This window comes from Triticum aestivum, chromosome 3B (assembly GCF_018294505.1).
Source record: "Triticum aestivum cultivar Chinese Spring chromosome 3B, IWGSC CS RefSeq v2.1, whole genome shotgun sequence".
Lineage (NCBI taxonomy): Eukaryota > Viridiplantae > Streptophyta > Magnoliopsida > Poales > Poaceae > Triticum > Triticum aestivum.
In genome coordinates, this window is record NC_057801.1 from 830,250,553 (window position 1) to 830,265,075 (window position 14,523).

The 14,523-nt window shown below is 49.9% G+C and overlaps 2 protein-coding genes across 3 annotated transcripts; both read left to right on the plus strand.

Annotated features, from left to right (window-relative positions):
* The first annotated feature begins 6,127 nt into the window (after window positions 1–6,127).
* Window positions 6,128–8,904, plus strand: LOC123066913 (F-box/FBD/LRR-repeat protein At1g13570-like). 2 transcript variants are annotated; one of them, XM_044489895.1, is made up of 4 exons: window positions 6,128–6,329; window positions 7,210–8,060; window positions 8,150–8,305; window positions 8,405–8,904. In XM_044489895.1, exons 2-4 carry the CDS (start codon window positions 7,236–7,238, stop codon window positions 8,672–8,674), a joined length of 1,251 nt encoding a protein of 416 aa, XP_044345830.1. In that variant the 5' UTR covers window positions 6,128–6,329; window positions 7,210–7,235; the 3' UTR covers window positions 8,675–8,904. The 2 variants fall into 2 exon arrangements, 1 of the variants encoding a protein (XP_044345830.1); XR_006431474.1 differs by lacking the exon at window positions 7,210–8,060 and having other exon boundaries at window positions 8,405–8,901.
* Window positions 8,905–9,634: 730 nt separating this feature from the next.
* On the plus strand, window positions 9,635–11,266 carry LOC123066915 (uncharacterized). The gene has a single exon (XM_044489896.1). The coding sequence runs from the start codon at window positions 9,675–9,677 to the stop codon at window positions 11,160–11,162; it is 1,488 nt and encodes a 495-aa protein (XP_044345831.1). The 5' UTR covers window positions 9,635–9,674; the 3' UTR covers window positions 11,163–11,266.
* The last annotated feature ends 3,257 nt before the right edge of the window (window positions 11,267–14,523 follow it).

Consider the following 14,523-nt stretch of genomic DNA (forward strand, 5'->3'; position numbering starts at 1 on the left):
CGCGATAAGCAACCTTACACCATAAAAAAGACAATGGAGGCTCATTGACGCATCGAGTCCGTCCCGGTTGGTGACGGTTGGCGGTCTGGTCCGAAGATTTCGGAGGCGATCGGGAGGCGATCGCGATCTTGTTCCTGGTGTTCTAGGGTTCCTCCAACTCGCCGCCCTGGATTGGTTTCTTCCCCGTAAGCGATCCGTGTTGCATCCATCCCATTCCACCATAAGCCTTCTCCGGGTTCCCTAGGGCCCGGGGTCGTACACCACCAGTAATCCTAGGGGGGAGGAAGTAGGGACAGAAGGAAGAAGGAGCCGAGCAATGGACGGAGTCGCAGGCCTGTTAAGGGGTTTGAAGCTGTCGGAGGAGGAGAAGAAGGGAGTGAAGATCAGATGCGCGATGCAGGGGAAGGGGAAGGAGTGGTTGATACAGGCTGTAGGCAAGGTCATGTCGGAGAAGCTAGCCCACCCAAATGCCATCTGCCTTACCTTAGGCAAAGTCTGGTGCCCGATCAAGGGGATAGATTGCAAGGAAATAGGAGTGAATCAGTTCATGTTCACATTCTTCCAGGAGTCGGGGAAAAGGAAGGCGCTCGAAGATGGGCCGTGGATGTTTGACAAAGATTTGATGGTGGTAGAGGAGTATGTGCTAATGAAGAGGCCGGAGGATTATCAGTTCAATAACATCCCAATATGGGTTAGGGTTTACAACCTTCCTCTAGGCATGATGAATGGCGATTCTGCAGAGGACATAGGAAATCTCATTGGCGAGTTCGTCGAAGCTGATACGGGTGCAGACGGGAGTGCCATAGGAAGGTTCCTGAGGGTTAAAATTCGAATGCGAATTGACAAACCGCTTATGCAGGGATTCACGCTGGAAGATGAAGAGGAACAGAAGAAGGGGAAGCAGGGAGAAAGAGGGGGTAGGGGTGAGGAGGAGGAGGAGGCTGATGGAGGCTGGTGCAGGTTTGAGTATGAGTTCCTCCCGGACTTTTGTTACACCTGCGGAATCATAGGGCATGGGGACAAGGACTGCTCGATCAAGTTGGCGAAGGGTGAGAAACAGCAGTATGGCAAATCGATCAAGGCTGACCTGGGCCATAGGAGAGGAGCTTCGGAAGGAGTGGGGTGGAGGAGTGGGGCTAGGAGTGGAGGAGGAGCTAGGAGCTATGGATACAACCGTTCTGGAGGGCATTCGGGGAGTGGGAGCGACAACCTGAGTTGGAGGAAGAATGACTCCAGATCCAGTGAGGGAGGAAGGCGGAAGAATGAGGCAGGGGAGGAGGTCAATAGCCCAATCAAACAACTCTCTGCTCCCAACATAACTGGTAAACCGAGAAAGTTGGACCTGGAGGAGGGTAAAACACAGAGGCCGGAGGATGAGTTAGGACAGAAAGGGGATACTGTTGCTAGAGTGGGGGCTGGTAATAAGGTTGAGATGCTGACTAATGCAATGGGGGAGAAGAAACACAACACATCGACTGTTTTGATCCAGAAGGGTTCAGGCAATGAATCCAAGGGGCAGGACGGCCCGAGCAAGAGTCCGGGGGGGGGGAGCGTTTCAGGAAGAAGGGGAGAGATAAACCAAGGGTGGAGTGTAACAAGGAGAGGGAGGTGATATTAGGGTCGAAGAGGGAGAGAGCGGGTGAGGAGGGTGTGGAGGAAGGAAGGAAAGAGAGGAGGAAGGAGGAGGGTATTGCTGTGAGTGAGAAGGTTACTAGCCATGAGGAGGTTATAATTGAAGCAGAAGCGGCCGGGCTGTCCATGCAGCCCCGCCGAGCACAATGAAAATCATCGGCTGGAACTGCCAGGGTTTGGGCAATGGCCCGGCAGTTCGAAGCCTCCTCGAGATGGGGAGGGTGGAGGAGCCCGGCGTTCTCTTTCTGGCTGAAACAAAGTTGACAGTGGAGGAGTTGGAGAGGTTTCGGTGGATGTTAGGCATGGCACATATGACAGCATGGAGCTCGGAGGGGAGGAGTAGGGGGTGGCGCTGTTTTCGAGGCGTGAGGTGGATGTGTCGTTGAGATCATATGGCCGGAGACATATTGACGTGGATGTAAGTGAGGGGGATGGCAGGATCTGGAGACTGGCCGGGGTGTATGGCGAAGCTGCTACTGAACGGAAGACTGAAACATGGAGAATGCTGCGGCTCTTAGGACAACAACACCAGTAGGATCGATCCTGGTTATGTTTGGGAGATTTTAATGAGATATTGTCTTTGGATGAGAGGTGGGAGTGGTTGTTCGGCCGCATCGGCTCATGGACAATTTCAGGCAAGCACTGGAGTCATGCGAGCTCTCTGATCTCGGGTATGAGGGCGATAAATTTACGTGGAGAAACCATAGCCGAGAGCTAGATGCATATATCTGCGAGAGGCTTGATAGAGCAGCAGCTAATGCTAGATGGTGTCACTGGTTCCCTGAGTTCACGGTCCTCAATGGCGCACCCCGTCATTCGGATCATAGGCCGATCATTGTTTGCACCCAAGGAGAAAACAGGAGGGGGCCCGGGGGAGATCAAGGGTTTTGGTTTGAGGCGTGGTGGCTTAAGGAGGAGGGGTGTAGTGAACAAGTGCAGGCGGCTTGGGAGGAGGGATTCATGGATGAACACGGGGGTGTCTCGGCTGGCTTAAGGAATGTTGCAAGAAGGATGACAAATTGGGGAAAGGAGGTGGCAGGAGAGTTGGAGGAGCGGCTGAAGCAGGCACGTCGTGATCTTGAAACGACAATGAGAGCTCCTGTGAGTTAAGCCAAAGTTCGGGAGGAAGCAAAACTTCGATGCCAGGTAGAAAAGTTGGAAGAGAGAAAGAATATTAAAGCAAAACAGAGATCTCATGTTACGTGGTTGAAGGATGGTAACAGAAGCACGCGCTACTTTATGGCCGTGGCCTCAGCGCGGAGGAAAGAAAACAGGGTGAAGAAGTTGAAGAGGGAGGATGGCACGTAGGTGAAGGAGGGAGAGGAGCTTAACGATTATGTTTGTTCTTATTTTCAGGACCTTTTCACTTCGACCCAAGGGAATAGAACCGCGGAATTAATCGACAAAGTTCATCCCCGTGTAACAAGTGCCATGAGAGCCATCCTGGAGGCGGAGATGACAAGGGAGGAGGTGAAAGCGGCTCTGGATCATATAGGTGACCTTAAGGCACTCGGACCGGATGGGATGCCCTCTATTATGTACAAGAAACACTGGCATTTCATGGGGGACAAAGTGGTAGAGGAGGTGCTTGCGGTCCTAAACGGTGGGGCAATGCCGGAGGGATGGAATGATACCGTTGTTGTCCTAATACCCAAAGTTAAATCCCCAAGCAGGATCAAAGATCTGAGGCCGATCAGCTTGTGTAACGTGGTTTACAAGTTGTTGTCTAAGGTCATTTCGAACCGGCTCAAGTTGGTACTTCCAGAAATTATTTCAGACAACCAAAGTGCCTTTGTGCCGGGGAGGCTGATTACTGACAACGTCCTTATTGCATATGAGTTGTCACACTTCCTGATGAACAAGAGGACAGGGAAAGAAGGTGTAGTTGTTGTGAAGGTGGATATGAGTAAAGCCTACGACCGTGTCGAGTGGAACTTCCTGAGGGCCATGCTTGTAAAACTCGAGTTGGGAGCACGCTGGATCGATCTCGTCATGAACTGTGTCAGTACTGTCAAATACCAGATCAAAATCAACGGAAGTTTAACGGCTCAGTTTTCCCCATCCCGTGGTTTCCGGCAAGGCGACCCAATATCACCATACTTGTTCGTCACTTGCGCGGAGGGGCTTTCATCGCTGCTACATGACGCCGAAGCTGCAGGCACAGTGAGCGGAGTTAAGCTTTGCCGGACTGCACCGGTCGTCTCCCACTTACTGTTCGCCGATGACTCTATGCTTCTACTCAAGGCCAAGCAAGATGAAGCCCAAGCTCTGAGAGATATATTGGATCTTTATGAGAACTGCTCCGGGCAGTGTATTAACTTGGAGAAATCGGCAGTTGTGTTTAGCCCGAACACGGGGGGTGAGGCTAGAACTGTTGTGAAGGACGCCCTCCAGATACATAGTGAAACCTGGAATGATAGGTACTTGGGGCTGCCGGTGCATGTTGGTAAGTCAAGAAAGAAGGCGTTTGCCTTCGTCAAAGGGGCCATGGCGGGCAGAGTGTATGGGTGGAAAGAAAAATTGATAGCAAAACCAGGAAAGGAAGCCTTGGTCACCACAGTAGCACATGCCATTCCAACATTTGCTATGTCGTGATTTTATCTCACTAAGTCCTTTTGCGAGGAGCTCAGTTCTCTCATAGGCAATTACTGGTGGAGCCAGCAAGACAAAGAGAACACCACCCACTGAATAAGTTGGAAGAAACTCAATTTACCCAAGGCACAGGGGGGTTTGGGATTCCGCGATATGCATGGGTTCAATCTGGCTATGTTGTCGAGGCAGATTTGGAGGCTCATCCAATCACCGGATTCCTTATGTGCACGTATTCTGAAAGCCTGTTACTTCCCGAACGGTTCTCCGCTGGATGCTAGGCCTGGAGAGGGCATTTCATACTCTTGGAGGAGCTTGCTGCATGGTCTGGACCTCTTTCGGGAGGGATATATTTGGAGAATAGGAGATGGCACCAGGGTTAAAATCTGGAGTGACCCGTGGTTACCGCACCCATGGTCTCGTGGTGTGATTACACCGCGTGGGCAATGCCTACTGGAGTGGGTTAGCGATCTGATTGATCTGGCCACCGGCAACTGGGATGAGCAGCTCGTACGGGACACCTTCTGGATAGATGATGCAAACCAAATCATGCAGATTCCGTTGAGGGAGGGTGTCCAGGATTTTATCGCTTGGCATTATGACACAAGGGGTTTACACTCCGTTAAGAGTGCTTATAAGCTCCAGGCCCAGCTTGAGCGAACGAGGGAGGACAAAGATGCAGGTGGGAGTTCAACTAGACCGGGGAACTTGAATGAGATCAAAGACGATTCGTGGAAAAGGATTTGGAAGTTGCCGTGTCCTCGAAATATCCAGATGTTCACTTGGCGCTTGAAACACGATTCCCTAGCTCTACGTACAAATGTGGCACGGAGAGGGATCCCGATCACTGATACTAAATGCCTTTTCTGTGCGCAGGCGGCTGAGGACGGAGCTCACCTTTTCCTCAAGTGCAAAATGGTGAAAGGCGTGTGGCGAGAGCTCACACTCGAGGGAGAACGAGCGCAGCTGGAGAATATAGGGTCCGTGCATGCAATGCTTGATTTCTTGTGGGGGTTAGATGAGAAAAAGCGCCTCCATATCCTCACCTTCTGGTGGCTATGGTGGGCCAATAGAAACAAGCTTCGCAAGGGTCTGATGCCACTCACAGCGGAGGTGGTGGCGAGGCAGACGAGGGCCAATGTACTTGAATACTGGGAGATTTTCCGGCAGCCCGTCGTGAAGCCGCAGCCGGACAAATGGCGGCCTCCTATGCATGCAGAGTACAAGATCAACGTTGACGGATCTTTTGTGCCGGGAGAACTCCATGCAGGATGGGGCGTTGCAGTGAGAATGAAGGATGGACGTCTGGTGTGAGCCAGGGCTGGCAGACAGGATCACGTCACGGATGCTTTCGCCGCGGAGATCTTTGCCATGTCACATGCGGTCACCACGGCTGCGAACCTCGGCATCGTTCGGCTTGATCACTGGAGACGGACTCCCAACTCCTAGCTGAAGCCTTGGATTTGCAAAGAGTTAATTCCTCCGCATACGCTGCTATCATCGAGGACACGATGTACCAGCTCAAGCTTTGGTTTGCCAAGGTTGCAATCACCTTGTGTAGACGCTCAGCGAACTCTGTAGCCCACGAGCTTGCTACGATTGGCCGTAGTTGTGAGCCCAACCAGTACATGGAATGGGACTCGGATGTACCTGTCCAAGTGGGCGCCTGTGTAATAGGCGATATGCCTAAGCTAAGTTAAGTAATAAAGCTTTGCTTTGCTCTAAAAAAAAAGACAATGGAGTCAAGCCGGCGGGAATCCGCGATTTTTTTTCCTACGTAGTGAACAAATTTCAGGTGCGCATCTCTCCAACCCAGTCGCTTTTTTTTTCTTTTTTTTTTTGGCCCGGTGGCCCAGTCTCTCCACAAGCCCAATCTGAAATCCCCAGCCTTGCAGCGCAGAGAGACACGAGTCGCAGACCATTTTGAACCCTAGACACGGCACCGCCGCGGCGGCGGAGGCATCCGGCGTGGCGTCGTGCGTTCGTTCCTCGCCCCTCTGGATTCTGCGCTCCGGTTCGGCAAGCCCCAGGCCCCAGGTCGGAGCGGGCGAGCGGCGTCGCCTTCCCCCGTTCTCCGGCGCTCCTGCAGCAACTGAGCCAGTTCGTAGGTTCGTTTTGTTTCCTGTTCCGATATATTTGAAATTCAAGACTTGTGTGCATGAATTAGGTTCAATTCTTCTGGTGATTAAGTTCTGTGAGTATTAACGACTAGCAAGATTGTTTGTTACTCGGTTGTTCACATGCTTGTCTAGATTAAATTGCTTAACTGAATCCAGTTTAGGACATGTCCATCATGCTTCTAGTTAATGTTGGAACTAAACATGTTGCTCGTGAATAATTTGGGTGCAAGTCCACATCTAGGTTTTGGTATTACGCTCTGATCTCGTTATGTCCCTCCTCTTATCTGGTTGTCGATCCTCTACTGGCAACACTGTACAGTTTTTCCCCCTACTATAATGAAAAAGGCAGAACACCTGCCAGTTCCGCTCAAAAAAAGAAAGCTCTGTTCAGGTGCAAATTGACTCTGTCCTGAAGTAAAGTTGACAGCCTCTCAGTTATATACCCTATATTGTTTGTCCTGTCCATATTTTGTAATGCAAGGTTTTCTTTCTTCCATATTTTAATAAAATATCCTTCAAATGATCGCCCATGTATTCAAGAAAAGAAAATCCCTTTCAACTTTCTGCGTGGCACATGTTCGCTCTTCAAGATCACAAATTAGGGTCTTGTAACACATGTCAAATGATAATGAAAGCTTTTCTCTTTGCCAACCCAACGCAGGAGTTGAGTTCACTTATGTTCATAGAATCATAGCAGACTTGTTTCCCTAAACTGCCATCTCTCCTTTGTTGCTTGTTTTTTGTTTTGCTATGAACAAGAACAAGCAACTTACTTAGTGTACCGTTTAGTTTCTGCATGTATTGTATTTTTAGTGATATGTGGTAGACTGCACACTAATTTAGGCTTCCTGTCTTCTGGAAATGCTAGGAAAGTTTAACCTGGATTCTGAAGCAATGAGTACCTGTAAAAAGGCCAGGGCGGAAGGTATATGTGTTGTGAGTTTAGATAGACTGAGCAGCCTACCGCCAGAGATAAAGGGCAACATCCTCTCCCTTTTGAATGTCGAAGAAGCAGTTAGGACTTGCACCTTATCAAGTACCTGGAGGGATGCATGGGCTAATATGCCAAAAATATCTCTGCGCGATGGAAATTTTGCACGAACCAAGTTCGTTACGTTGGTCGATATGGTGCTATCACTCCACAAAGGAACTATAGAAGGGTGTCATATTTCAGGTAGCAAAAATTACCATGATGAGTTCGGTAGGTGGATGCTCATGCTGTCAAGAAGATCACCAAGATCAGTTATAATCAAGTTGAACTCAGGGCCAATGTATAGGATTCCCTCATGCCTCTTTTCTCTCGGCGATCTGAAGTCTCTGCGACTGAAAAACTGCATTATCAGTTTGCCCCGGGTATTCCAAGGTTTCAAGAGCCTAACTTACCTCAGCCTGAGCTTTTTCTCCTCCACAGACAGGGATATCCAAAATCTGATCTCCTTTTGTCCTGAACTGACTTATTTGAGATTAACTTCTTTTGAGGGCATCAAATGTCTAAACATTCAATCTCCTACGCTGGAAGATCTTCTTGTTGATGGGTACTTTGAAGACATTAATTTGGATGCCCCTAATCTGGAGGAGGCCATTCTCTCTCTTGATCTCAAAGCTAAATCATATCAACTTGTTCCAATTACGCATGACAAGGAAAGCCATATCAAGCAGTCATTGGGAAGCCTGAGTGACATCGAAATGCTTTTAGTTAGTGGTTTTTTCATGAAGGGAGCTATTATTTGCTCCAACATTACTATGGACTTCTTCTGCCTTCTAACTAATCTGTGTTGCCATTTCCTTTTTTTCTTTAATTTTTGCAGTATCTATCAATGGGGTGCATAGTTACGAAGCTCCCTGTCGTGTTTACTCGCCTAGAGGATATTTATCTTGTGATATGCCTTTCGGACCAGAGGCAAGTCTTGACCGCGTGTTCCTTATTTCAGAATGCCCCCAACTTGAAGAACCTTGGGATGTTGGTATGTATGCCTCCAGTAAATCCTCTCCCTCCCTCGATCATCCAATCCATGTTCGTTGAGTTTACGGTACCTAATCGTTGTGAGAAAAAATATATGCAGAGTTACCCTTCGAGAACATGGGATGAGGATAAGGCTAGCATTCAAGAGCTTACCCTGCAAATGCAAATGGACCATCTCGTAACAGCTAGTGTGAAAGAATTTAGGGGTCGGGACTACAAAGTCGATTTCGTGGCAAAGCTACTGACCTGGGCACCTGCTTTGGAAGAAGTGAAATTAGAGTGGAAGGGTCAAATAGACCGTAGCATGGTTCTTACCAAGCTATTAGCTCTGCCGAGAGTGTCTCCCAGGGCCAAGGTCATTGTTACATGATAAGTATGCTCCCACATCACTTTGCTGAGTTAATTTGCTGCCAGGTAGAACTATTTTGGCAAATTGTAGGTTCGTTTTGCTTCCTGTTCTCATATATTTGAAATTCAAGACTTGTGTGAGGTGGATTCATGAATTAGATTCATTTGCTTCATGAGGCCTAGTTGTGTGATTAAGTTATGTGGGTTATCGGATTGCTCTGCTAAATCTGCTAATGGGACTATTGCTTTCTTACTTTCAATGGAACACCACATGCCTGATGCTATTGTAGTAGGCAGCACAGATACGATAATTGAGAGACATTTGGAGTCAGCCGTATGAGTACCTCTCAAACCACTCCGGGACAGTTCCAATGACGGCAAGAGATAGGTCTGTCTCTTGTCGGCATCAGTGCACTTGACGGTGGAGATCACATCTGTTCAGCCGATGCAGATCACATTTTTCTGAAAGGAGGATGCAGATCACATTGGTTGGGATGGAGGGGATGTGGTGCCCGTCTTGCTCGGATGTTCTAGCAAAAACCTTGCCGTTTGAGACGAGGATCCAAGGCAGTTGGTTGGCATGTCGGTGGGCCTTGACGACGTAGAGCCCAATGCCACGAGTGACAGCGCGCGAGATCGGTGGCGCCACTGCCAGTGATGAGGCCGAGGAGTTCCGGTGGGACATCGGACCACGACGAAGTCGACGTCATCATCGATCGCTGGCTGCATGGGCGGCCGAGATCAAGGCACAGCGTTTTTTCCCCTTGTGTGCGATGCCACTGCAAGGAATTACGTGCTGGGATGGGGACCTATAGATGGCAACGGCGTGCTGGGCGTTACTCTGTTACGTACCCGAACCGGAAAAGGTATATCGTGAGCTGGGCATTAGTCTTTTTACCCGAACCAGAAAAGGACTTCTTCTTCTCGATACCTATATGTACCGGACCAGTAATACAACTGGCTGATGAGCCGCGCGCAAACGTTGGTCGAATTCTGTTTCGATCTCCAACCTACGATCGACCATGCACTCGTCATTGCCGGATCTGCCACCGGAATTGGTCCGCGAGATCTCCGGCCGCCTGCACGACGTCGCCGACTTCGTCCGCTTCCATGCCGTTTGTAAGTCATGGCGCGATTCATACCATCCAGTGACGGCCCATCAGTTCCTGCCGTGGCTCCTTGCGCCTAGTATGGTGGACGACGACTCCCTCAAACTCAGATGTGTCTTCTCCAACATGAGCTACCGCGCCCCGCCGCTGCCGCCAATATCTCGCACCAACGGCCAGATGAACTGGGTCGCCAATGCTAACGGCACCGCCATCCGCTACTTCACTGCTTCCCCCGACGGGCTGACCTTCCATGACCCTCTCGCCGGAGAGCTCATGACCCACATGCCTCCGTTCCCAAATGAGGGGGTCGATGGACGGTTGGGGGAGAATCCCAGTGGCATCATTTACAGTGATGGTACCATGCTTTTGTACAGCAAGCATTACAGCAGCGAACAAAACACCACCGAGTTCAAGGCGGCGCTCCTGTGTCCCGGGGACAATGAGTGGACCTTTGTCAAAAGGACCCTCGAATCCCCCTACTATGGAGAGTTTTGTGTTGCGTATCACGCTAGGAAGATCCTTGTGACCGTGAAGAGCGACCTCTGGCACGTCGTGACAACACCATCCGCTGCCGCGAACTGCAACCAAGTGAGGATCCCCAATTTGTCGTGGATGCCACACGAGGATGATGGTTACTACTATGAGTACGGTTATGTGCTCGAGTCCCGTGGCGAGCTTATGTGGGTGTCGCTGCACATCAAGAAGGATTACCCAGACATGAGTAGGACAAGCATCCGTGACCTAGAACATGCGTTCTTGATGTCCGTGCACATGCTTGGGGAGGCCATTAAGGGACCGGAGAAGTTGCGGTGGGTGAGGAAGGTTGGTCAGAGCCTGGCTGACCGTGTCCTATTTCTGGGGTGGCCCAATAGTTTTGCCGTGGACGCGTCGAGGCTAGGCGTGACCGGCGGATTCACCTACTTCTTGTTCTATGACAACCACCCTCTACGTAGGCGAAGTGGTGTGTTCAGGTACAACCTCATCGACAACGCGGCCAAGTTCATTGAGTGGCTACCCCAAGGATGGGACAACGAGATGTGCACATGGGTCGTCCCCCAGCCCACCATTGCTCCAATCCACCAGGGTCGAGCAACTATTCCAAGAAGCAATAACATGATTCACATCCAAAGATGGTACGGCCCTCCTTTTGAGGTGTTGGTGCGCAACCTATCTCCCACAACGAAGAGCTCTCAGCTGGAACAGTTGTTCAACAAGTACGGCAGGGTGTCGAGCGCCAATGTGATGTACTACAACAAGACCAAGACCTCACGGGGCATCGGCCTCGTCACAATCGCGATGATGCACGTCTGTCTAGAAGATGCACATGCCGCCCTGGATGGGTTGGTTTTAGATGGACGCAGGGTCGAGGTTATCTCGGTCAACGGCATGCAACTACAATGATGACAGCGATGACGAATAAAGTCTTCCATTGGAGCAGTGTAGAATGCTATAGTTTAGGGGCTTGTCTAGTCGACGCGGATTTGTTGAACAAGGTTTCACACGCACCTCTTATGAATAGTAAATTTAGAAAACCTAGAAAAAGATACTGATTTCTTTTTGTAATATACATAGTCAATTGGTGTACTCACGTATGAAGTTTCACGAAGAAATCACATCCATACTAATCTGGGCAAAAAATGGTAAAATTAAATCTACATCAGGAAAATTATCCTAAAAACAGTCTAAAATTACTGTACATTAATTTACTGTATACCGTGAAGAAAATTATCCTAAAAACTACTGATGACCCCACTGATTAGTTTGGCTGGCTTCGCCACTGGAGTACAATGGTCGGATAAGTTTCATACTCCAAAATTTCAGATTTTTTTCTTAGTAATTTTTCTTTGAGATTACTATTTATGTTGGTGTGCTTAAAACCATGTTCACCATCGTATTTTTGCTTGACTAGTACTCATTAGATGTGGAGTAATGTATCAATGCTTCATTAATCAATACATGCGATTAATTATAGGAATCATCGCCCCCTCCCCCCACCCCCACCCCCACCCCCACTCGCGGTTGTTCCTTTGCCAACCTCACAGTGGTTGCCTCTGGTATCATGCTTTTGCAAAAAGACATACAAACCGAGGCCTCGAGAAGGCGTCCGTTTATGTTATACTCAGAGCATCTCCAGCCGCGCCGCCAACAGGCCCCCCCAGGCGACTTTTCCGGCGCCAGCGCCAAAAAAACGCCCCAGTCGCGCCCCCAGGACGACGGAAAGCGCCGGTTCGGCTCTTTTTTTCGTCCGGCGGCCGCAGGCCGAACCCGGCGCGCTGGGGGCGCTTGGGGGCTCCGGCGCAAGGGAAAAGCGCGGCTGGCCCACGCCGTCAGGTGAAAAGTCAAGATTTTCTTCCCCGACTCACCTCCCACCCCCGCGCTCTCGGCCGCCACTAGCTATATCCCGGCGCCGCCCTTCACCGGTAGATAGCCATTCCCCGCCGGCAAAAAAAGTAGAGGTCCGCTGCGGCAGCCCCTCCGACAGCAGTTGGGCGTTTCCGGCCGCCGTTTCCGGCCGCGGAAGGGTAGTTTAGCGATGGGTGCACGCCCACCGGGCGCAAGGTGTTCGGCGATTTGCCTACCTCGGCAATGGACTCGGATGACGAGGAAGCGCTCACCGCGCTGCTAGAGGAGGAAGCCAAGGCCGACGTCCAGGAAGAAGAGCATCTCATGGTGCTCGCCGCCCTCACCCAGCTCCTGGCGAGCAATGAAAAGCCGTGGCGAGGTGGCTCGGCGCCGGGGCGGGTGAAAGCAAAGAACCGACATCGTCTCGAAGGCTACTGCATGCTCTACTCCGACTACTTCGCCGATGCTCCACTTCACGACGACAGAACATTTCGGCGCCGTTATCGGATGAGCAGAAAGCTTTTCCTCAGGATTGTGAATTCCATCCGGGAGTTCGACAACTACTTCAAATGCAAGATGAATTGCACCGGCAAACTTGGATTCACCTCCATCCAGAAATGCACGACAGCGATGAGGATGCTTGCATACGGAGCTCCCGGTGACTCACAGGACGACTATGGGCGCATGGCCGAGTTCACCAGCATAGAGTGTTTCTACAAGTTCTGTCGGGCAGTGGTGGTAGTGTTTGGACCGCAATACTTGAGAACACCCAATGCGGAAGACACTGCTCGGATCCTAGCACAGAATGCAGCAAGATGATTTCCTGGGATGCTTGGAAGCATCGACTGTATGCATTGGAAATGAAAGAATTGCCCATTTGCTTGGCAGGGGATGTACAAAGGCGCCAAAGGCGGTTGCAGTGTGGTACTTGAGGCGGTGGCCACACAGGACCTCTGGATTTGGCACTCCTTCTTTGGTATGCCAGGAACTCACAATGACATCAACATGCTGCAGTGCTCTCCTGTCTTTGCCAAGCTTGTTGAAGGTCATTCTCCTCCGGTGAACTTCGAGATCAATGGGCGGCACTACAACAAGGGGTACTATCTAGCTGATGGCATCTATCCGAGATGGTCGACATTTATGAAGACCATCAAAAACCCTGTGCCTGGAGGCAAGAACGCCTGGTTTGTGAAGATTCAGGAGGCTTGCAGGAAGGATGTCGAGCGGGCATTTGGTGTGCTCCAATATCGATTTGCTGTGTTCCGGTACTTCGCTCAGACCTGGTCGAAAGATCAAATGTGAGAAATCATGACCTGCTGTGTCATCTTGCACAACATGATCACTGAGAGCGAGCAGGAAGAGCCAGTGTTTGACACTGAACCATACCACATGCAGGGTCCTCTTGTCCAAGTTGATCACCAGCTACCAGCAACCTGGACTGCCTACCTCAGTATGCGTCAGAAGATCCGAGACCCACAGGTGCATCATCAACTGCAGCAAGATCTGATAGAGCACCTATGGAGGCTCAAGGGCGACGCCGGGCGCGACGTGTGATGAAATATGTGTTTTTATTTGTTGAACTATATAATTTGCATTGAACTATTATGTTGAAGTATTTGATTTTTCTGTGATGAAATATATGATAAAAAATGTATTTATGTTGCTAATTGAAGGCCGAGCCACAGCGAACGACACCGAATATGGGCCTATTCCCGCCCATATGGGCTTTATATTCGCCAAAAAGTGGGCCAACATCGGTGCCTGGGGCCGAGCTGGGGGCGACGACTGGACGCAAAACTGCCCGCAGCGCCGAATGTATCGCCGGCTCGCCCCCAGGGGGCAATTTTTAGGTGTCCTGGGTGGGGGGGGGCAACGGTTGGAGATGCTCTCACTACGTTAAAAGTAAGTGTCCCAATTTTAGTACAACTTTGTACTATTTTAATACAAAGTTGAGACATTTATTTTGGGACGGATGAAGTATATAACTAGCACATATACCCGTGGGTTGTGACGGAAGAGAAAAAGCTTATATATTAAATTCCGTGAAAATCACATTTGTAAGCAGACAGAACGCCTTGTGTTGCACTACAAATAGAATGCTAGTTGTTCTATCCATGAGAACACCCACCAATGCGACACAATATCATCCAGATTCCAAGGACGCACACGGTTTATCAGTCAATAGAAAATAAGATAGGGAGCATTAAAGAGGATAAATATTTAACTTGAGATGTAAGACCGCATGCGTAGTTTTATTGAAGGCGTTCTGAGCTATTTAATGTGTAACATTGTGTGTGCCCTGAATCACATGTGTGACTTTTAGATCGGGGATTTAAACTCCGGTATTCATATTCCCTTCGGATCCTTACGGCCGAAATTTCATTTGAAGTCCCGCGTTAATGCCTTCAATGTACTGGGA

Coding starts and splice junctions, on each gene's coding strand:
- LOC123066913 (XM_044489895.1), top strand. CDS start 7,236: ATGAGTACCTGTAAAAAGGCCAGGGCGGAAGGTATATGTGTTGTGAGT. Junction 8,061..8,149: donor GTGGTTTTTTCATGAAGGGA/GCTATTATTTGC, acceptor TAATTTTTGCAG/TATCTATCAATGGGGTGCAT. Junction 8,306..8,404: donor TGAAGAACCTTGGGATGTTG/GTATGTATGCCT, acceptor AAATATATGCAG/AGTTACCCTTCGAGAACATG.
- LOC123066915 (XM_044489896.1), top strand. CDS start 9,675: ATGCACTCGTCATTGCCGGATCTGCCACCGGAATTGGTCCGCGAGATC.